The 22,159-nt window shown below is 36.2% G+C and overlaps 5 protein-coding genes across 7 annotated transcripts; 1 reads left to right on the top strand and 4 right to left on the bottom strand.

Moving 5' to 3' along the window:
• Positions 1-217: 217 nt before the first annotated feature.
• Positions 218-1,202, bottom strand: LOC110700745 (wall-associated receptor kinase-like 10). Its single transcript, XM_021878347.1, has 2 exons — positions 966-1,202; positions 218-853 (listed from the first exon to the last, which is right to left on the bottom strand). Exons 1-2 carry the CDS (start codon positions 1,200-1,202, stop codon positions 218-220), a joined length of 873 nt encoding a protein of 290 aa, XP_021734039.1.
• Positions 1,203-7,044: 5,842 nt separating this feature from the next.
• LOC110700631 (GPN-loop GTPase 3-like) lies at positions 7,045-10,475 on the bottom strand. 2 transcript variants are annotated; one of them, XM_021878193.1, is made up of 2 exons: positions 10,152-10,475; positions 7,045-8,150 (listed from the first exon to the last, which is right to left on the bottom strand). In XM_021878193.1, the coding sequence occupies exon 2, from the start codon at positions 8,097-8,099 to the stop codon at positions 7,290-7,292; it is 810 nt and encodes a 269-aa protein (XP_021733885.1). In that variant the 5' UTR covers positions 8,100-8,150; positions 10,152-10,475; the 3' UTR covers positions 7,045-7,289. The 2 variants fall into 2 exon arrangements, with proteins under 2 accessions (XP_021733885.1, XP_021733884.1); XM_021878192.1 differs by having other exon boundaries at positions 7,045-8,120; positions 10,152-10,457.
• Positions 10,476-12,291: 1,816 nt separating this feature from the next.
• Positions 12,292-14,487, top strand: LOC110700746 (basic endochitinase-like). The gene is made up of 3 exons (XM_021878348.1): positions 12,292-12,583; positions 13,480-13,521; positions 14,267-14,487. The coding sequence occupies exons 1-3, from the start codon at positions 12,292-12,294 to the stop codon at positions 14,485-14,487; spliced, it is 555 nt and encodes a 184-aa protein (XP_021734040.1).
• Positions 14,488-14,745: 258 nt separating this feature from the next.
• Positions 14,746-15,414, bottom strand: LOC110700747 (uncharacterized mitochondrial protein AtMg00810-like). The gene has a single exon (XM_021878349.1). The coding sequence runs from the start codon at positions 15,412-15,414 to the stop codon at positions 14,746-14,748; it is 669 nt and encodes a 222-aa protein (XP_021734041.1).
• A 1,492-nt stretch (positions 15,415-16,906) lies between these two features.
• Positions 16,907-19,146, bottom strand: LOC110700632. 2 transcript variants are annotated; one of them, XM_021878194.1, is made up of 2 exons: positions 17,764-19,146; positions 16,907-17,529 (listed from the first exon to the last, which is right to left on the bottom strand). In XM_021878194.1, the coding sequence occupies exons 1-2, from the start codon at positions 18,946-18,948 to the stop codon at positions 16,924-16,926; spliced, it is 1,791 nt and encodes a 596-aa protein (XP_021733886.1). In that variant the 5' UTR covers positions 18,949-19,146; the 3' UTR covers positions 16,907-16,923. The 2 variants fall into 2 exon arrangements, with proteins under 2 accessions (XP_021733886.1, XP_021733887.1); XM_021878195.1 differs by having other exon boundaries at positions 17,393-17,529; positions 17,760-19,139.
• Between the last annotated feature and the right edge of the window lie 3,013 nt (positions 19,147-22,159).

The following is a 22,159-nucleotide window of genomic DNA, read 5'->3' on the forward strand; positions in this document are numbered from 1 at the left end:
TCTAAACAATCTAAGATTGAACCACTGACATCAAATAACCGGCCATTAGTGGCAGGGCTTCAATAGATGAGGAAAGGCAAGGGCTATTGTCCGAAAAGGATGTGCCTATACTGAAAGGGTGATTATACTCCAAGACCACACACTCACTCTTGAAACATTCTGGATTTTTCTTTCATTGTAGGCCGTTGTTTTCCTTTCATATTCAGAAACACAAGTGTCAAAAATATTCCATGAGAAAGAGGAACTCAGTAGCCAAGCTTATATACCCACCCGATTGGTTGGGGGAAATCGGTTTCTTTCCTGTTATGAGCTCAACAAGTACTACTCCAAAGCTATACACATCACTTTTCTCAGTGAATTGATTCGATTGGAAGTATTCTGGGTCCAAATAGCCATATGTGCCTTGAACACAAGTGGTCACATGAGTTTCCTCAATGGTAATGGCCCTTGAAGCTCCGAAGTCAGAAACCTTTGCCCTGTATTTTTCATCCAACAGTATATTGGAGGACTTGATGTCCCTATGATATATTGGAGCAGATGAAGATGAATGAAGGTATGACAGAGCACTAGCTGATTCTGAAGCAATTTGTAAACGCATTCTCCAAGTAACATGAAAATCTTCACTTGGATCATGAATATGTTGATAAAGAGTTCCATTTGGAATGAACTCATAGACAAGCAATGGGATTTCTGTCTCTAAACAACAGCCCAACAATTTGACCACACTCCGGTGATTAACTTGTGAAAGAATAACCATTTCATTAATAAATTGTTCCAGCTGACTCTTGTCTACCTTCTTAGATTTCTTAATGGCAACAGTTCTTCCATCCACAGTTCTTGTCCTTTTTAGTTTCTAAGTCGTATGTTGAAGATGACAACCTAGATTGGCAGCATCCATCCCCATTGCAGTTAGTCATGTCCTTCTTAGAAACATTATTTGTACATATTGAAGAACATCCGGTCACGATTTTATTGCTTCTATTCTTCAATATAAGGCTGGCACCACAACCCTTCACCGCAAAAACATTTCGATCTATTGAAAAAATAAAGGGAGTTCCTCGAAGGTCAAAGCGCTGGACAACTGGAGAATCAGTAACAACACCATTGTCACCGGTGCAGATATTACGAAAGATATTTTTCACTAGTAGTGTTTGGTTGTGATAAGTCACAGCAGGTTCCTTTCCATTCCAATCTATGTACATAACCTCAAAAAGAAGATCATTAGCACGCAAGATAGGTTTTGGGGGATAAAAACAAGTATTGCAAATGATCTCATAGGATTCATCATGATAACATCGAGACCCAATCCCAAATGGATATGGGATCCTTGGTCCCTCTTAAAAGAGTAAATTATGCTTTGATTTTGATCTAGTGGGAGTGTGACATTATTGACATAAATTTTGCACTTGATAATTGACATTCCCTTTAAATATTAAGTGCATCATTTTCCATGATTGACTTTTTTTTTTTTTTTGGGTTGGAAATCTTCTACGAGTACTACTGTTTTTTTTATTTTGCTAAATGTTTCATACTACTGTCATTAGGAGTACATTATTTTGCTTAATGTTGTAGATTTTTGTGGAATTTCACTTTGCATTAGTTTCTGATTGGTTTTCCTCATTATGCTTAAATTTATTCTACTTCTACATCACAATTTGTATTTACACACTTTTCTTTTCCTTAAATTCTATCTAAGATTAATCCCTATATGCAATTGAAGAATACTTCAATAAAAATCACTACTCCCTAATAAATAAATAGTTAACCATAATTTTAACCGTGTATTATTGTACGGGCTGAATCTATTTAGGGTTCAAAACTAGTATTACTAAATCATAAATAACAAGTTTTATCGACAATTAAATTAAAAATATATTAAAAGTATATTAAAAAAAATCAATATAGCCGAAAGACAACTAACCTGAATTTCTCTAGCCGCGCCATCACTTTAGGTCGGCAAAAATGGTGAATTGCAGCTTTCTTCGTTTCAGGGTTCACTGTTCAGCGATGATTTTTTTTACTATAGCGATTTTTTCTTTCAAAAATATTAAGGATTTATTCCCCGTTAAAAAATTAAAAAAAAAAAAAGGTTTTATTCAAAAATAGTAAGGCCCAATCCATTTCATTAAAAGTTCATAACAAGATTACGGTCCAACCCAGTAACAGAGAACAAGAGATTTCTTCAACAACCCCCCCCCCCCCCCCCAAAAAAAAAAAAAGGAGATAAAAAATTGAACATGCGCAATGGAGGTATTAATTGGATTTGGTGTCCTAAAAAAAAAAATGGATTTGCTGAACTTAGGTCGGAAATATATTAAATTTGAATCATGTTAAATTATTGTGTTCATACAAGTCTAAAATTCAAGTTGTTTTTTTTTTTTTTTTTTGATTGCAATTTTTTGACACCTTAAACGCGACATAGCCACACTGACAATGTCCTCGTGAAGACAATCACTTACTTAGCGTGGAGGATAATCGAAATAAACTCAAAGGCACTAATTTGAGAAAAATCAATGCTGTTAGTTGAATTTAAGAAAATAATGATCGAAACTTTCTTCATTTTCCTATAAAAAAAAGTTGAATATTTCTATTTTATTTTCACAAGTCACGCAAAGTAATATGATCACCTAAAGCTTTAATAGATGTTTTTGTAAATCGAACAAAGCTTATGTTACTTACAAACATATATACTCCTACACACTATTATTTTTGTTTATACTTCGTAGTTGTACTATTTTTAACACAAAACTATCTTGTTTAGGAGTGGAAGTACAATGCACCAAAAAAAATGAGGAAGCCCATGTTTATCAATCTGATAAACTTGAAATGTTTATCAAATGGCAATTTGGTAATTATTTTGCATAGAATCTCATGCTGGCTAATTAAAAAATATTTTCATCCTCTTTTAATCACGTGCTGAATATTGGTCCCTAACTGACGGAAGTTACTCATCTTCTCCCTCTAAACAGAAGAAAGAGAAAGAAGACCCAGGTTCTCCATTCAACAATGGAGGAAGGTACCATTTTCATCACCATATTTTCTTTAACAATGAAGTCGTCAATTGCAATAATGATCCTTCTTCTTCCTCTTTCCTCCTCCATTGAAGCTCACATCAAAGGTGACACCATTGAAGACGATGACATTGAAGATCACCCCATTCGGCACCACCGACGCCGATATAAACAAATAACCCTAGAAATAAGGGTGAAATTAAGGGCATGGTCAACCCCAAATGGTAGGGTGACCATGTGTCCATGTCCTCCATTAAAGCTAAAATTGGGCTTGAAGATTGAATTTCTCCATTATAATTTTCTGAATTTTTTCCATTATACATACACCAAATTGGAAGAAAATCGACTTACAAACTCACTGGCGTTTAGTCGACTCGCCGACTTTCTCCAGTGAAGAAGATGAATTTGCTTGCAAATTTTGACTAACGACAAGGCTAACGCTGTTAGTTGAATTTGCCTAACAAAAATATTTAATGGAAAAATTGTCCCTACTATTCATGAGTAAATAGTCCAATATACCCTTTGATAAACAACTCATGTTTATCATATTGATAAACTTGAATTTTCTCAAAAAAAATTGCTTCTTCAAAATGATGACTACTTGTAAGGAGGATAAAATTTATTGGCAAGGTTAAAACAGTAGGTCACCAGCATCAATTTAAAACGGTAGGCGCCATCAACTTATAAAGAGAGCAGACATCAACAACCTAAGAAGAAAGCAGCAACAACAAACAATCCAAACAGCAGCAAACAGCACAAAAGGCAGGCCACCAAAATTCTTTAATCAAGGTAGAAGCTTAGGGCCTGTTCACATTTACTGAGCTGAACTAAACTAAACTAAACTGAATTGAAATTAAGTAAATATGAATAGGCCCTTAGTCGTCTAAAACCTCAACTTTTTCAAGCTCATCAATGGATAATTTGCACAAATCTTGATATTAAAGGCCCAATTATAAACCACAGCAATCCATATTATACATGTTGATATCTAAATTTCGGATTTTGGTTTTAATTTGATCCGTTAGGGTCAATCCAATCCGATCCGAAAATCCGAATTTTCAAAAAATCTCAATCCGATCTGATCTGATTTAAAGTTCAAATCCGATTCGAATTGATAATTCGGTTTGGATTGGATTGGATTTCGGTTTTTATCCAAATTATGGACATCCCTAGGCTTGTTTGGTTCACCTTATTGTTGCTGATCTGGTCTCTGATCTGACCTGATCTAATCTAAATGTCAAATTTGACCAAACTTTGACCTTAAATGTACAATAATCTATACGAAAAAAAAATATACCAATAGCGGTCTTGTTAGATTTGTAATAATGTGTATTTTATTAATATGTGATATTCAGATTTTTTTTTTTCATTATGAAATTAAAGATTTTTAGCGATAAAAACTACACATAAAACGATAATCTGATCTGAACTTATTTTTCTGATCTGATCTAAACTTATTTTTTCTGTCTTGTCTGATTTGAACTTTTTTTTCCTTAAATAAGGTGAACTAAACAAGGCCTTATAAAAAGACAAAATCATAATAAAACAATTTTTAAGGGACAAAAAGAGTAGAATTTTTTGTAAATTACCACCCCAAAATGTACCATGTATTGAAATAACCACCCATTTTTTTAAATTAAAAAAAAACCACCCATATTTTACAAAACAGGTAGGTTTTACCACCCGACCAATACTCTAACCAGTTTTCCGAGCATAGGCCCCACATAATGGCTGTTTTATGATTTTTATAGAAGTTGTTTCTCGATTTATTTTCTACCTTGTTTCACAAACTACTCCCAAACTTATAATTCTTCATTTTTTTCAAAAATTCTACCAAATTTTACTCCAAAGTTTGCAAATTGACAAGCGAATCCTTTGAAGAACGCACTGAATTTTTATTTATTTTTAGTTATTTTGCAATGTTTAATAAAGTAGAATTCAAGTTATACGATATTTATTGTTTGGAATGTGTTTTATTAGGAATTTAATGATGTAATCGTTGTTTGATTCATTCAATTTGACTTGAATTGGAAATAAGGATTCTTCATAATGAAATTGTGGAGCACATGCTCGGAAAACTGGCCGGAGTATAGGTAGGGGTGGTAAAACCTATAGTTTTGTAAAATATGGGTGGTTATTTTTAATTTCAACAAAAATGGGTGGTTATTTCAACACATGTTACATTTTAGGGTGGTAATTTACACAAAAATCCAAAAGAGTATGTATTTCTGCAACCTTCACAAAATGCCAAAAGTTTCGATTGATAACCAATAACATGAATTGAGATGATGGTTTAATCACAACACATATAACATGGCTAGATACATTAACAATACTAATTTGATTCTTTGAACCTCTTAGTAACTTCACTAGGGGTCAAGGTATCTGCACTAGAGTCCCACTCATCATGCGCCTTCAGCATCAGTCTGGCAGTCTGATCCCACCCCACAACTCTTCCTTGATGAGTACATGGGTAAAGTCGAAGCTCATGTTTCTGAAGCAATAAACTCGGCTACTCAAGAACTTGCAGGAAAAGCCAAAGGATCTAATACTCCAATAACACTTGTATTCGGGAAAAAATGAGTTCCTGACTTGACCATGGTTGATCTCCCTGGGATCACCCGAGTGCTGGTCCAAGGCCAGCTAGAAAACTTATATGAACAAATCGATTGTGGGGATCCCGGAGTTGGCTCAGAGATTGGTTCACATTCAGGCTAGCATTATCATAAAATACTGGCCCAACATTGTGCAGCAGATTAATGCTAAGTTGAATGCTAATGTTGCTAAACTGAACAACATGCCTCAGAATCTATCCTAGGCTATGACAGCATTCATGCAGAGAGAAGGAATCCCTAAGGAAGATCCTTATTAGAGGAGAGTACAATGAGTACCCTGATGATATGAATATGCATTGCAAAGCTCGTTTAGCTGAGATGTTACGCGGGTTTTCAGAGCTTATGCATTCAAAAAAGAAAGATGAAACTACATTAGGTATTTTCCTAACGGTCGAAATTCAAGTTCTTGAGGAAGCTAAGGGAATTGGACTACCCAATTTCCTTCCTCACTTGGCTTTTATCACTTTATTTATTGCAGAGGGAAGTGAAGGAAATATCACAAAATTCATGACTAAGTTTTGGGGATATGTAGAAGGTGCAGTGCTCTCCATAATAATGTGCAGCATTCTGACGATTACCCATATCTTCAGAGCTCCTGCAGAAGAGCTGCAGTTAATCTGATTTCTCGAAAGAAAGATTAGTTAATTGTTCGTGTTAAGGAGATGGTGCAGATGGAGACATGTGCTGACTATACTTGTGATATACAATACCTATCTGTCTGGAATCGACTGATGTCACGTCAGGATAAGTTTATGAATATTGTGGAAGGCAAATCTATATAGGTGAACACATGTGAAAAGAGAACAGCATGGAATTCGAAGGACTTGGTAAGGTTGATTTGGCGCATTTAAAAAAGCATAAGCACCCACTTGAGCAAGCATTTGACATGAAGATGCGAATATGTCAACTTGAATATTGTTTTGAAGAGGTTGGCGGATTCTATAGCTCTCCATTTGCTATTTAGTATTCAGAATTTAGTGAACAATGAAATTGGAGGGTGCGGTTGTTAATGAAGTGATGGGGCCTTATGGAATAGGCGTTGAGAGGATGCTGGAAGAGTCTCTGGCTGTAGTTTTGAAGATCATGGACAGAATTGTTGTGACAAAAATGAATTTAGGTTTTATTTTATGAAGATTTCCTACCATAGGCTTATTGACTTATTGTCCGCAACTTAGCAGAACATTTGGGCATTAGACTAGTTAAGGTAATACTCGATTAGAAAAAGGTTACTTAGTCGGATAAAGGTTACTTAATCAGAGGTTACTCGGTTGGTCAGGGTTTACTCGTGTGTTGGCTGGCCATACACAAAACTTGTTGTTTTCATACTCCTATCACAAGGTGTGTTCCCCCACCAACTCGAGTACCTTATACTTCGTACTCCAATTAGCACTACTTTGAAAAGAAGGAACCTTCACATATATATAAAAGTATTGTATTATGTTTTGCAACTAAATTAGCATTAACAAACAATTTGTACTTCAAAAGTTCAAAGTCTCAATAGTTCCAATAAACATGACTTTTATGTTACTCGCCACTCAGGCACTCACCAAGAGATCCATAAAAACAAAAAATAGAAAGGATGAGGAAGGTGGTTTACAATAGGCAAGGTTTTGAAACTACGCTAATTTTGTTGTGCTAATCGGATGGTCAGAGAGAGCTGCAGCTATTCATCATCATCTGCATCAATATCGAAATCTTTAACCTTCACATCTGCATCTTCTCCATACTGGATGCTCATGTCAATCTGCGACAAAACATATTGAATGCTGTTCTCTTTCCTCAAGTCAAGAGGGATGAAACTCACCATGCTGTATTCATCCACCAGATCAATTAAGGCTTTGTTCAACTTCTCAAACTGTGGCGCCATGCGACGATTTAATTGTGACAGTAACATCTGTGGCTCGGGGCTCAAGAAATCGTCAAGGTCTTTCTTGTTCTTCACGAGGTCCATTTTTGACATGATATTAACGTGGGGCAATTCAAGCTGGATCATTGCAGACAGAGATGACAAGCAGCCACCGATAAATTTGGTAACATCTGTCATAAACTGTGAGTCTAGCAAATAAACTACACAAACATTGAAGCTCTTACGCTGCAAGTGCTCCACAAAGTTTTTAAGAACTGGAACATGAGAGAAGAGTTCAATTTGCCCAGGGCAATCAAATACCAAATAATCATCATCCAAGAAATCATCTAGCTTTTCAGTAAGCCAGTCATCAAGATTATCTTCAAGTTCCTCCATACAGTAAATCAAACCCCCATTAGGACCCAACCCTAATTCTTCCATAACATCCTCCAAATTAATAAGTTCCCTGATATCCACAGCAACAGGATAGTCAAAATTTTCAGCAGCAGGATCAAGGTTTATGATATTTATTGTCCGACACATGGTTTCACAGTGTCGATACAAGCTAGAGCAGTAAGTTGACTTTCCACTTCCTGCAGGACCAATGACTAACTGTGCGTACCCCATCACAACTTTTTCAAGGTTTTCCTGTCACCAATGACCTAATTAACCAAACCTCTATAGCATTCCAATTTTTCAAAAAATAGAATCATGAGCATGACTGGGAAAAGAGTAAGATAAGAAACAAAGGACATACACAGTAAACAAGCAATTTCATTAAAATAAGGGGGATTGGGGAAATCCGTGATTTTAACATAAAGGAGATAGAGCTGAATGTAGAAAGGAAGATCTTTTATCTTGAACAAAAGAAAGTGGAAGTTAAAAGTAATGTAATCCAATAATTGACAACAAAAAGCATGTAGAAGATATCTGATGAGACACCACTTCAGGAACAATCAAATTCCACCAAATCTACTTAATGCACAAAAAGATTGAGGCCTGAAATTCAAACAAGCAGTTAAATTGACACAGCACAAATAGGAAGGGGGAAAACTTACAAATGCTACTGATTAAACTGAGCTCACATTTGACCAGAAGAAGCAAGACAATATCTAAAATCCAGATAAGACATGGAGTGAGAAAATTCGAGATTTTTGAAAGCAAATCAAACACTCCATTGTAAGCTACATGCCCTATCCTGAAAAAAATGCCTAAAAAGGGGAACACTCTCTTCAAGATATGAATCTTTTACCACATTAATTTGAAAATAATTACTAATTAAAAAATGCAGCTTGATAGACTTGACAAAAAAAAAAAATCAATCAAATTCTTATAGGTATAAATGGATTCTTATAGGTATAAATGGCATGCATCCTAAAGGACCTCATAACTAAAATATGCACATTCCTAAAGGGCCTACACAAATCAATGTATATTCAAGGTTTTTAAATGACTTAAGATGAGTTAGGGCGGCTGGGTTACAAGTTTAAATTTCATTTAGATGAAATATCAACCGGTAAGTTCATTGATAAATCGTTAAATTGATATGAATGACTTTGAAAATTGTGTTAAATTTGTGGAAGTACACTTGTAAGAGTTAAAACACTATAGAGTATGCAATTTATATCCCTTAGAAATCTTGAAGTGAGGCACGAGCAAAATGGTTGAGCATATCTAAAAACTATTAAAATTTGGGTTGTAAGAATCACATACAAAACATCCCAATGTACGACAGTATACTCACATACATAGAGATTAAAGTTTGTTTTCATGAAATAGAGATGTTTTAATATCAGAAATGACCCCTTTTTATCAACTCTGGGCAGCATGTAAAACAGTCTAAAGTGTAAACCATGCTTATAGTTCAAAAAAACATATAGTTCTTGAGTTCTAGTGAAAGAACCAAAGAGGTGTCCATGGGCTACCTTGAGTGAAGTGCTCAAGTCTAGCTCAATAAATCGTTTTCTACCCCTTCCAATACTCCGGCATCTACCCAAAAAATGCAAAGAGGCCATATAAGCTAACATTAGATTAAAGTAAGATTCTCAAGTTAATCTTACTTTGAAAGTATTTCCTCCATAAATCAAGAATCAAAATTAGGGTCTTATATACATGAATTCAATAAATGAATTAGCTTCTAAAGATTCTGAGATATAAAACTCATCACAGAAATCATTCATTTGAAAGGTAGCATCTTAAACCCACATATACATCTTCAATACCTTACATACTAACTTCAATAAATCGGGAAATTTAGAATATTAGGTTGCATAATTATTAAGCAAGAAAAAAGAATTTTAATACTTTAATGAACTAAAAACTGATATTACAAACAAACTTTAAACATTCAAGAATTATACTAAAACAAATTTTCATGAAATAAAAACTTTTATAAATTGAAATATACAGGTATACCCAAGATCATTAAAAACTAAATTTCAACCATTATTTCAATCAATTGACACGGTATAATTCAAAGAATTAAAAATCAGAAAAAATGAATGAATGAAAAGCATGTAAGTTAGGGTTTGGTAAATATAATCTAGCATCACAATTCATCAAAAAGAGGGAAAGAGGAAGAAAAGGCGGCACTGTAAGTCGCAGCAGCAATTGTTTGGAACCCTAAAAACGAAAACAGAGATGAGAGGAGAGAGAAAAGAGGAGAGGGAGGAGGAATACCTGGCAGTGGATGGATGGTCGCCGGCACTTTTTCCGACGAGTAAGGAGAGCAGCGAGTTGGTGGGTTGGTTTTTGTTTGTTTTTTTTTTTTTTTGACGGGAGGTTTTTGTGTTTTTGAGAAGTGTCGAATGGAGAAACTCAAAAACGGAGTTAAGCGTGTGCGACGGAATTTTGGACTTAGGGCCTGTTCACATTTACTGAACTAAGCTGAACTGAACTGATTTGAAGTGATTGGAACCGAAATGAACTGAACCGAAATGAACTGAATTGAGCTGAAATGAATATTTTATGAGAGAGGAAAATTAAGAGCTGAACTGAACTGAACTGATTGGAGCTGAACTGAACTGATTGGAGCTGAACTGAACTGAACTGAACTGAAATTAAGTAAATGTGAACAGGCCCTTATTCTCGTCAACTTAAACAAGAAGATCGGATATGATCTGAATTTTTATTATCTGATCTGGTATGATCTAATTTAACAATTTGACTAAAATTTAACCGTATTTTAATACTAATCTATAAAGAAAAAAATTATCAAAATGGATCTTGTTAGATTCGTTTCATCATATACTTTTCAAATATTCAATTTTATTTTTTTAATACGCAATTGATGATATATATCGATAAATAAATAATAATCAAAAGTCCTGATTTGGTATAATCTAATATTTATGATCTGGTCTGGTCTAATTTGATCTGAATTTATTAAGGAATAAGTAATAAGTATCCAAAATAAGCTAAAGCGAACAAGTCCGAACTCTAGTGCAAATTGCAGTTTGTATGTACGTACTTGTATTTAAAAAAAAAAAATTGCCTTTGAAATTTAAAATAATGATTAAATCACCTCTACCAGAGTTAATTTGAAAAATTAAAATTAAGGTATGTTCTTTTCAGCTCTCATAAAATATTCAGTTCAGTAAATGAGAACAGACCCTTACTTGTTTACATGTTTTCAGCTTAGGTTTTTTTTTTTTTTTTTTTTTTTTTTTTTTTTTTTTTTAAGACGTGTCTTGACAATATATATATTGCAAGCATATATATATGTAGTATACCTAATAATATTGAAAGTTCAAGAATGCATTTTAGTCTCTATAAAAGTTTCTAATATATGTGGAAAAGATAAGGGAGGAAGCTATATGTAAAGCCATCAAGCATTATATAATTTGGAAAAGGCAATTTATTATAGCAATTTATTGACATACAAGAACATAACAACTCTTACCATATGACAGAAACTCATTTAAAGAATAGCACCAAAAACCTCTCATCATCAACTTTTGTCCAACCCTCACGACACTCATACCTTAAACATTGGAGTGTAAATTATTGCTCGTTTGTAATTTTTTTACTATCATCTAATATAAACATTGACAAGCGTTATTGATAAAGTGTTATTTAATTTGGCTGACATTTTAAATCTACGAGAAATACAAATTCCTACAAAATAAAGATTTGAGTACAAAATCATGAGAAAATCTACTTCTCACAAAATGAGGGAATTTGCTTATTTATTATCTAACTTCCCTTAATTAAAAAAAATATAAATTCTCATAGGAATTTTATCTTATGATAAACAAAATAATATTTCTCATTTATGAGAAAGTGAAACTCTGCGTAATTTTCAATGGTCCAAAATTTATACTCAGTACTATAAACATAAAACATGCAACCAAACTACCTTGAAATTGAGGGAACACTTCTTAGGGTATGTTCTCTTACGTTGAAATTCAGTTCAGCTCATTTCAGTTCAGCTCCTAATTTCCTTCTCTTATAAAATATTCATTTCAGTTTAGTTCAATTCAGTTCAGCTCAGCTCAGTTCAGTTCAGCTGAGTTCAGTCAATGAGAACAGACCCTTAGAAAGTGAAACTAAACAATGCAATAATGCATGGAAGATGCAAGTTGATCAAGTTGTTGTCCTTGAATTGCCTATTATTCCTAGTGTACTACTAGCACAATAGTAGTACTATTGAGTCAACTTCTAAGTCGTCGGACTTTATAACAAGCATAATAAATCAAGACCTTGTACTAGTAATTGTAGTTTCTTACTCTATAAATAAGACTTGAACTTGATGGCCTTAGAATAACACAATAACACTAAACACATAATAGGATTAATAGTAGCCAAACCTCAAAAAATAATGGGTGTTAAAATTGGGTCATATCCTCTTTTCTTGCTAGTTATAATCACCACTCTTTTAGTTTCCTTGGCCTTTAAAGCCAATGCTGGGGGAATTGCTGTTTATTGGGGCCAAAATGTGAATGAGGGAACATTAACAGATACATGTAGAAGCATGTTATATAAGTATGTTAACATAGCATTTCTTCACAAATTTGGGAATGGCCAAAAACCCGAAATTGACTTGGCTGGCCACTGCACCCCTAAAGATGGTGGGTGCAAAAGAGTGAGCGTTGGCATACGAAATTGCCAACGTATGGGGATTAAGGTCATGCTCTCCATTGGCGATGCTACTAGAACTAAGAGTTACGCTTTGTTTGGATAGCAAAGAAGGAAGGAAAAGAAGGGGAGGAAAAATGGAGGAAGGGAAGGGAAAAGAAAGGGAGGGGGAGGTGAGCTCCATTTTCCCTCCAAATCTCTCCAATTTTGGAGAGATTATGGTTATTATAGAGAAAGGGAAAATAGATCCCTCCCTCTCCTTCCCCCAATCTTTTACCCAAACAAGAGATTTTGTCTCCCTCCATTTCTCTTCTCTTCTTTTCCTTCCATTTCTTCCTATCCAAACCAAGTGTTACTCTCTATCATCGTCCGAGGAAGCTAGAGGTGTTGCCGATTACTTGTGGGATCATTTCCTTGGAGGCCAATCCAAATTTCGGCCGCTAGGTATGCACTACTACATAAGCTTGTTATGTAATTTACTTTGATTGTAATAATATGTGTTAAAATTTTGTCCATGCGTTTTTATTACGGAGTATTATTATTGTAACACTGGGCTGGCACAAAATTTTATGTTTTTAGTAAGTATTCAATTTATATTAATGTAACATATCAGACTAGATCTAATCACATTCGACTAGAATAAATTGAAAAAAAATAGCATTAAGGGCTTGTTTTCATTGACTGAACTGAACTGAACTTATTAGAGCTGAATTGAACTGAACTGAACTAAATTTAGTATTTTATAAGAGAAGGAAATTAGGAGCTGAACTGAACTAAACTTATTAGAGCTGAACTGAACTGAAAATAATCGTACGAGAATAGACCCTAAGTTGTGTGAAGAACAATTTTTTATAACAATGTTTTGAAATTCTATTACTCATCTTCTTTTCTTCCTTTCCCTATTTAATATGATCTTCTATGTTCTCACCAGGCAATGCCGTGCTAGACGGCATAGATTTCGACATCGAGTCAGGTATGCCACACTACCAAGCACTAGCACGGAGACTCACCGAGCATGGGCAACCTTTGTTAAATGGACTCGGCATTTTGGCCGCCGAACGCGAGTCGACACGACGCGTATGGGATTCGGACACAAAATTCGTGTCCAATTCGTCAACTTCTCCTCGGATTCGGCAGAAACCCTGATTCCCAAATTAAACAAAAATGAAGAAGTAAAAAGTAATAAAACTATAGGGCTTTTACTCGTGGGCCTCTGGCGAGCCAAACGCCATTCTGATTTCGCATCGAGGGTGACGGAGAAAAAAGACTCCATTGAAGTGCTGGGAGTTTTTAAGGTGAAGAAGAAATACGAAGAGAGAGACAAGAAAAAGAAAAGAAAATGTTTTCACGTGACCCTTACTCTTTATGCTTTAACAACCTGTATTTTCTTTATTATTTTCATTAAAGGTTGTTTCTTTTTTTCTATCCTGGCCCACATCAGACATCCTTTTTTTCCTTTACTGTTTTTTTCACTAAAGGCTTCCTTATGGCTTACTCCGTAGAATATATATATATATATACACACACACACACGTGTCCCCGCACCCGTGTCCAAATTTCGGAGTGAGTCCCCGAGTCCCAAAATTTTTGACTTTGCCGAATTGGATACCTTGACGCGTGTCCGTGTCCGACACCCGTACCCTAGTCCTGGTAACATAGTGGGCAACAATCAGGGAAGAAAGTATACCTAAGTGCTGCACCACAATGCCCTTTCCCAGATCATAAGCTCAACGGTGCCCTACACACCGGGCTTTTCGACTACGTTTGGATTCAGTTTTACAACAACCCTTCTTGCGAGTTCGATGTTAGTAACCCTGAGAAGTTCAAGAATTCTTGGAGAAAATGGACCTCAAACATCCCTGCTAAGAAGTTCTTTGTTGGGTTGCCTGCTGCAGCAGCAAAGAGCGCTGCTGGAAGTGGGTTTGTTCCTTCATGTTAGATAATATAAACTCCTTAGATTGGAGTGTTTTCCATTAATCAATATATATAGGGTTACAATCGTGAGTCCTAATCACATTAGGAATCTCAAAAGATAATTACAAATATTCACAAAATATATCTCCTACGATAACAGAATATCTAGAATATCTATCGTATATTCTATCACACCCCCGCAGTCGTAGCGGGAGGAGGTCGTACGCTGAGACTGGATTTGAACTCCAAAAATAGTTGTCGAGGTAGGCCTTTCGTGAAAATGTCAGCAAACTGATAACGAGATGGAACATGCAGTACTTGCCCCAACGCCACCTTTTCTCGAACAACGAATGTCCATTTCGACGTGCTTGGTGCGTTGGTGCTGTACGGGATTATGAGATAAATATATTGCACTGACATTATCACAATAAGCAACAGTAGCCCGTCGGAGTGGGCAATGTAACTCCAAAAGAAGATTACGAAGCCAGCAAGCCTCGGCAACAACATTTGCGACGCCCCTGTATTCTGCCTCTGCACTTGATTTCGAAAGAGTAGGTTGACGCTTCGAAGACCAGGAAATAAGATTGTCCCCAAGAAAACAACAATATCCCGAGGTCGAACGACGAGTGTCCGGGCACCCGCCCCAATCTGCATCAGTATAAGTAATCAAGTATGTAGGAGATGAAGGATATAAGTGTAACCCGTGATCAATGGTACCCTGAATGTATCTTATGAGGCGTTTCAAAGCATCAAAATGAGCTTGTCTAGGATCATGCATGAAAAGACAAACTTGCTGAACTGCATATGTGATATCAGGGTGAGTAAAAGTGAGGTACTGTAAAGCACCTGCAAGACTGCGATAGAGTGTTGGATCATGAAACTGAGGGCCAGAGTCTGCACTGAGTTTGGATTGAGTATCCACTAGGGTTGCCGCAGGTTTACAACTAGCCATACTTGCGCGCTCTACAATTTCCTGTGCATAGTTTTGCTGAGAAAGAAACAAATATGAAGGAGTACGAGTAATAGCTATACCTAGGAAATAATTCTAAGGACCTAAGTAAGTCATCGGAAACTCATTCCGTAGGTGAGAAATAATGTTCTCACGAAGCCGATCAGAGGAAGTAACCAACACAATATCGTCAACATATAGTAGCAAATATGCCACATCACTCCCGTGCCGGAAAGTGAATAAAGAATTATCACTTTTAGCAATGACAAACCCCATCTGCAAAAGATAGTTAGCAAATCGCTGATACCAAGCTCGTGGAGCTTGTTTTACACCATAAAGAGCCTTGTGAAGTCTGCAAACGTAACCTGGAAATCGCTTGTCAACAAACCCAAGGGGTTGATGCATGTAAACACACTCATTCAAATCACCATGTAAAAAGGCATTTTTTACATCAAGTTGGTGAATAGACCACTTACGAGCCATAGATAAACTCAACACTGTATGAATAGTGGCTGGTTTAACAACCGGGCTAAAAGTTTCATCACAGTCAACTCCTTCAACCTGTGACCTGCCATCACAAACCAGTCGAGCTTTGTGTCTTTCAAGATCACCATTAGCATTCAATTTATGTCGAAATAACCACAAACAATTGACAACATTTACCCCCGTTGGCCTAGGAACCAATTCCCATGTCCCCGTTTCAATTAAAGCACCATATTCATCACGCATCGCTGCATCCAATTAGGGTCAGAAAGAGCTTGTTTGTGATTTTTAGGTAAGGGAGAACGGTCTAAGGTGGTGCTAGGAGTGGAAATGGTTAAGCCATATTTTGGATTGGGTTTAAAAATCTCATGTTTGGATCTAGTTTGCATTTGAGGGGAATTCGGAGGTGGTCTTGTTGGTGTAATGGGCGTGAGGCCTCTAAGGGGAGGAGGAGTATAAGTATTTGGGCTTGTAGGTGAGGGAGGAGAAGTTTGAAAAGGTGATTTGGGCTGAGAATCCGGGTGGGCGGAGAGAGAGCCAGCAGGCGCTGGTGTGGTGTGGGATTGGGCTCGCTGTGCTGGCTGGACCGAAGAAGAACCAGTAGGCGCTGGGGTTTGGGAAGTCAGGTTGGGCCGCGGGCCTGTTGCGGCTGATGGGGTTGGGTCGCGGTTCTCCTGCGGAGTAGGCTGCCTATTGGGTATTTTCAACATATTTTGTAGTTGAAATAAGGGGGATGGATCACAATCACCTAAAAAATTATAATCAGAAGTGCGAAATTGTATGATCGAGGTGCTAACTTGTGTTTGGTTGTGGCGGAGAGGTTAGGAAAACAGAGACACCCGAAAACGCGAAGGTGAGTGTAGGATGGGACAATGCTAAATAAAGCTTGAGCAGGAGTAATTTTATTGAGTGTTTTGGTAGGCATGAGGTTCAACAAATAAGTGGCCGTTTCAAGGGCATGACTCCAAAAATAAGGTGGGAGAGAGGCATGAAAAAGAAGTGTACGGTTAATATTATTAATCGTACGAATCATGCGTTCAACTTTGTCATTTTGTGATGATGTATGTGGACAAGAGAAGCGAAAAACCAATCCATTTTTGACACAGAAAAGTTTGAACGGATCATTATCAATTCACGACCATGGTCACTTTGGAATGACTTAATGGGACGCTCAAATTGAGTAAGCACATATTGTCGAAAATTAAGGAAGGTTTGAAAAGCTTGAGATTTATAAACAAGAGGAATAGTCCACACATAATGAGTGAAGTCATCTAATAGAACTAAATAATATTTATGTCCTTTTTCACTACGAATAGGAGAAGTCCACAAATCAGCATGAATGATATCAAATGCAGAATAAGTAGTACTATTAGAATCATAAAAAGGCAAGCGAGTATATTTTCCCAATTGACAACCTACACAAGTAGTGGATTCTTGCTCCTTATTACAATCAATAAAATTTTTATTCCTAAGAAAGCTCAAAGTTGGTGCTCCAGGATGTCCTAAGCGGTTATGCCATGTGGAAGGGGATAGAGTTGTGAGTGATGTAGCTAGACATGTTGATGGTGTGTTTGTGACTGGATAAAGGTCCCCCACACTATTGCATCTGGTTATTAGTCTCCCCGTTCGTAGATCCTTCATAGAAAAACCACTAGGGTCAAATTCTATAGACACGGAATTATCAGAAGTAAATTTACGAACGGAAATTAAGTTTTTAATGATTTGGGGAGCTAAATAAACAACACGAAGGGATAGGGATTTATTTGCAATGCTAGAGTGACCATAACCCGTAATTGGAATGCGTTGACTGTTTCCCACCTGAATGAAATTATTAGTGCTTAAATTAAAAAGGGGTAAGAGATTACCGACATTGTTAGTCATGTGGGAAGTGGCCCCGGAGTCCATGTACCAAGACGGATCATAGTTTTGAAGGCTCATTGTTGCAAAAGAATTTCCGAGCTCGGTGGGAGTCATTGCAGACCCGTACTCCGACCCTTGTGGCTGAAATTGTTGCTGCTGTTGCGGATATGGCCCAGAGAAATAGGCCTGTGGGGGTCGGCTTTGCTGCTGGGCCATGAACCCAGGTCTTGGAGGAGCCCACTGCTGCGGGTAAAGACATGGAGCAAAGCCCCATTGTGGAGCATGTGACTGGGTCTGGTTATTACTAGCCCACGACTGATTACCCCAAGACGGAGCTTGTTTCTGCTGTTGTGGCTGGGGTTGTTGTTGTTGTTGTTGTGCCGTTCCCCGGCCACGGCCTCTTCCAGGCCACGGCCGCGGCCTTGCTCCGACCACCGGCGCTGCTACCCCTGCCGTCTGGTGAGTTCTGCTGCTGGGCCGGGGGTGCGGTGGTTGTTCCAGAAGAAGCCGAATTTGTGGTCTGAGCCACGAAGGAAGAGGCTTGAGCAGTGGTGTCATTAGCACGTCTGGATTCTTCAAGTAGCAGACGAGAACGTGCAATTTCGAATGAGGGAAGAGGGTCCGTTTGTTGTATCTTGCAGCAACCGTATCAAAATCAGTGTTGACGAGCCCCGAAACCAATCGAATAACCATCTTTTGCTCCGACACCGGTTGATATACATTGGCTAATTGATCTTTGATGTTCTTCAATTCACGACAATAAGAAGAAATATCTGAAAATTTTGAGAGATGTAAGGCATTGAACTGATTTTCAAGATAGACGGCTCTAGTGGTTTTATTGTCTTGAAAAATTGCCTTAAGCTTGTCCCAAATCTGTTGAGCCGCAACTCCTTTTTCTATAACTGTTTCAAGCAAATCCTTGGAGATTGTGCTATAAATCCAGTTCTTGACAATGGAGTTAAGTCGTTTCCACATCTCATCCGATATATCCGTCGACTTAGTTGTTTTAGGGTCAATATGATCAAGAACATTGTACGCGTGTGTATGACACTCAAATAATTCAACCCAATTGGAATATTGAACTTTTTCTCGATCAAGAATAAGAGGAAATACATTCTTGATGTTATTAACACCTAAAACAGGGTAATAATCAGAAGAAGAAGAGGAAGAGGGTATTTCGTCATCTTTGCCCATGGTATTAGTGACAGTGAGAGGTTAGGCGCACCACAACGGAAAACAAAAGAAAAGGAAATAATTGATTAAGTAATCAAATAATGATGGTGGAAAAGAACCTGCAAAAGCACTAATTGAGGAAAAATCCGTGGAAAGAGGACAAAGATGGCGACTAAAAAAAATAAATTTTGCGGAAGCTAGATCGTAACCTAAAGTCGTGATACCATGTTAGATAATATAAACTCCTTAGATTGGAGTGTTTACCATTAATCAATATATATAGGGTTACAATCGTGAGTCCTAATCACATTAGGAATCTCAAAAGATAATTACAAATATTCACAAAATATATCTCCTACGATAACAGAATATCTAGAATATCTATCGTATATTCTATCACTTCACAAACACTTATAAGCCAAGTGCTTCCTTTTGTTAAGGGATTTGGTGACAAATATGGAGGAGTTATGCTTTGGGATAGAGTTCATGATGTGAGAACTGGGTTTAGTTAAGGCATCAAAAATAGTGTCTAATTACGTACGTGGTCAATAATGAACCTGCTTAAGTTTGTGTACTCGTAATTAAGTGTCTGATTAAGTACGTGGTTAGTAATGAACCTATTGAAGTATGTGTTATGTAATGCTATGCCTAATTAGAATTAGCTTATGCATTGTTGTACTCGTAATTAAGTGTCTAATTAAGTTTGTGGTTTAGGAAGCTTGTGAAGTCTATGCCTAAGTATAGTTTATGTTTATGTTAGACTGTAGTAATTAAGGTGCATGCTAATGAAATTTTATGATTTGTAAGAATGTACTATGTATGAATCTTATGATGTAATGTTTATCAAATCTCAACTGTCCTTCTATCAAATACAAATTGAGATTTTAGTTTAAAATTTTAGATGTTAATAAGTGGATCAGTTATTTCAACTAATAGAATTGGTTGTCTAGGTGGGGTACACATAAACTTACCATTTACGTCAGGTGTTGTACTTCCTATTTCGTAGCTCTCATTAAATACAAGAAATTTGGTCTCTAGCTATAGGACAAAATTTCACTTCATTCCAATGATTCAAACTCAATAACATGGGAAAAAAACATGGGTCAGAAAAGCACACCATATGTTTTAAGTTGCATAATTATGGGTAATTCTAGGACCCTCGGAGTAAGGTTAGTTCATGCTATGTTCGTAGGAAATTTTTTTTCAAAGTTCCTTTGGATTAATCCACATAATGTGTAGGCGAATAAGGTTGATTCCTATTCCATTGTATATGTCAATTTTATTTTATTATTACTTTTTTAAAGGTAAGATGAAGGACTCTACTGAACCAACACCTCTCACGGGTTTAACCAGCCTAGCTTCGCAGGTTAGCGCTTAAGAGTAGAGGGGGAGGTATGGGAATCCTCCTACTCCCAAGCAATTTGTAGTTAGTGGGGCACCTCTCCAAATGTATGTGTATCAATTGCCTTATAGCCTTATAGGAGACTTAGATTTAGTACAAACTTGTACAATATACGGTACATCAAACCATCAGTTGTAAAACTACAATTAATACTAACTTTGGAACAGTTTAAATTAAAGGTGTTTGGTAATGTAGCCAACTATTTTTCTCAAAATTCATATCCCTATTCTAATTATGTATATAAATTATAAAACATCACTTTCTCCGTCTTCAAATTATTGTCATCACAAGTTTGGACGTACATATTAAGAGTAAATAGAGGATAATGTACAATTATTTATAGTTATACTGTTATAGTTAAGTGTAAAATAAGTAGAAGGACCTCACATTGTTCACATGAAATATAAGGAGAGTGAGAGTGAGAGTGAGAGTGAGAGTGATATATTGAGAGTGAGATAGTTAATGACTTGATGGTAGATGGAGTTCACATCACATGAGATAGATAGATGAGTTGGTAAGATAAAATTTTCATTTAAATCCGATTTGGTTTAATGTAAAATGTTTTTATAAAAAATTATTTTCAGTTTCTTTTATTTTGCTTGGTTGTAAAGGGGGTGGTTAATAATCCGTAGAAAACATTTTTCTAACTAAATAAGGGAAGTCATATTTTCCTCCCTCCTCCTTTCTCCTTAACTCCATTGTATTTTCTTCTCATCCATTCTTATATTATTTCCATATTCCTATTTTTAAGCTCTTTTAACTTTCCTTGTGAGAACCAGACAAAGGAAAACTAATTTACAAATGTGGTTTTTTTCAAAAATATGTTTTCTATGAAATCTAATCTTTCAATGGAAATGTTTTACATCTAATCATTCAGGGTCATAACTCATAAGGTAAGGTTAAATATAATTATTTCAGGATTGTGCAAAATACTTCGTAACTTACAAGACGCTTATTTGAGGATGGAGGGACAAATTAGTAGACTAATTAACTTTTGGCAATATTTAGTGTTGCTGAATGCACATGTTCTATTACGTCTCTCACACAAAAGCTCTTTGGCCTTGAATTGTGAGAATACTAGTCTCATATGAATGCAATATAAGACTCCTTATACCTGGTACCATATATTCCACTTATAAAGAAGAGTCACAAGGGCTAGTAATGAAAATTAATCTTATAATCAAATCTTCTAAAGTCGGAAAGGAAATTCTAACCAATAAAATTATACTCCCTTACTCAAATTATGCCTACTATAACTGAACTATTCATTTATCCCGGTACCTAAACGGATGGAATATATTCTTTCCATAGGTGCAATTGCATCAATAAAAGGAGGACACGCAATGCAAAAATAAGAAATGATCTTAAAGAAGAATTTGATTTTGTGGTACTATCCTTAAAATCTTTTTACAAAGGAAAAATAGAAAAAATCTAAAAAAAATCTAAGGAAATAATAGATCTAGAAATGGCGTGGCCAGCCCCCTATCTCCAATGGACTATCCTATTTTCATATTGTCCCTTTTTCCTTCACTTTTCTTTCCTCCGTGTCCTTTCTCTTTCATCCACGTCCTTCTATTTGCTAAAATGCGCCTTTCACCCTTTCACTTCAATCTATTATACAAATCCTAAATTAATCTTAATCGTCCACGTACCCCATTATACTTGTAAGCATCACCCACTTGACCATTAAATAAATTTTGTATTGCAAATTGAAAATTAATTTAATAATAAAAATTTATTCTTAAGTAAGTACAGAAAAGTTCTTATGAGTATTAATATAAATATCGAGGTATATGAGTTCAGGTAAATATAACATAAACGAGCTATGAG

The sequence above is a fragment of the Chenopodium quinoa genome, unplaced genomic scaffold (assembly GCF_001683475.1).
Source record: "Chenopodium quinoa cultivar QQ74 unplaced genomic scaffold, ASM168347v1, whole genome shotgun sequence".
Lineage (NCBI taxonomy): Eukaryota > Viridiplantae > Streptophyta > Magnoliopsida > Caryophyllales > Amaranthaceae > Chenopodium > Chenopodium quinoa.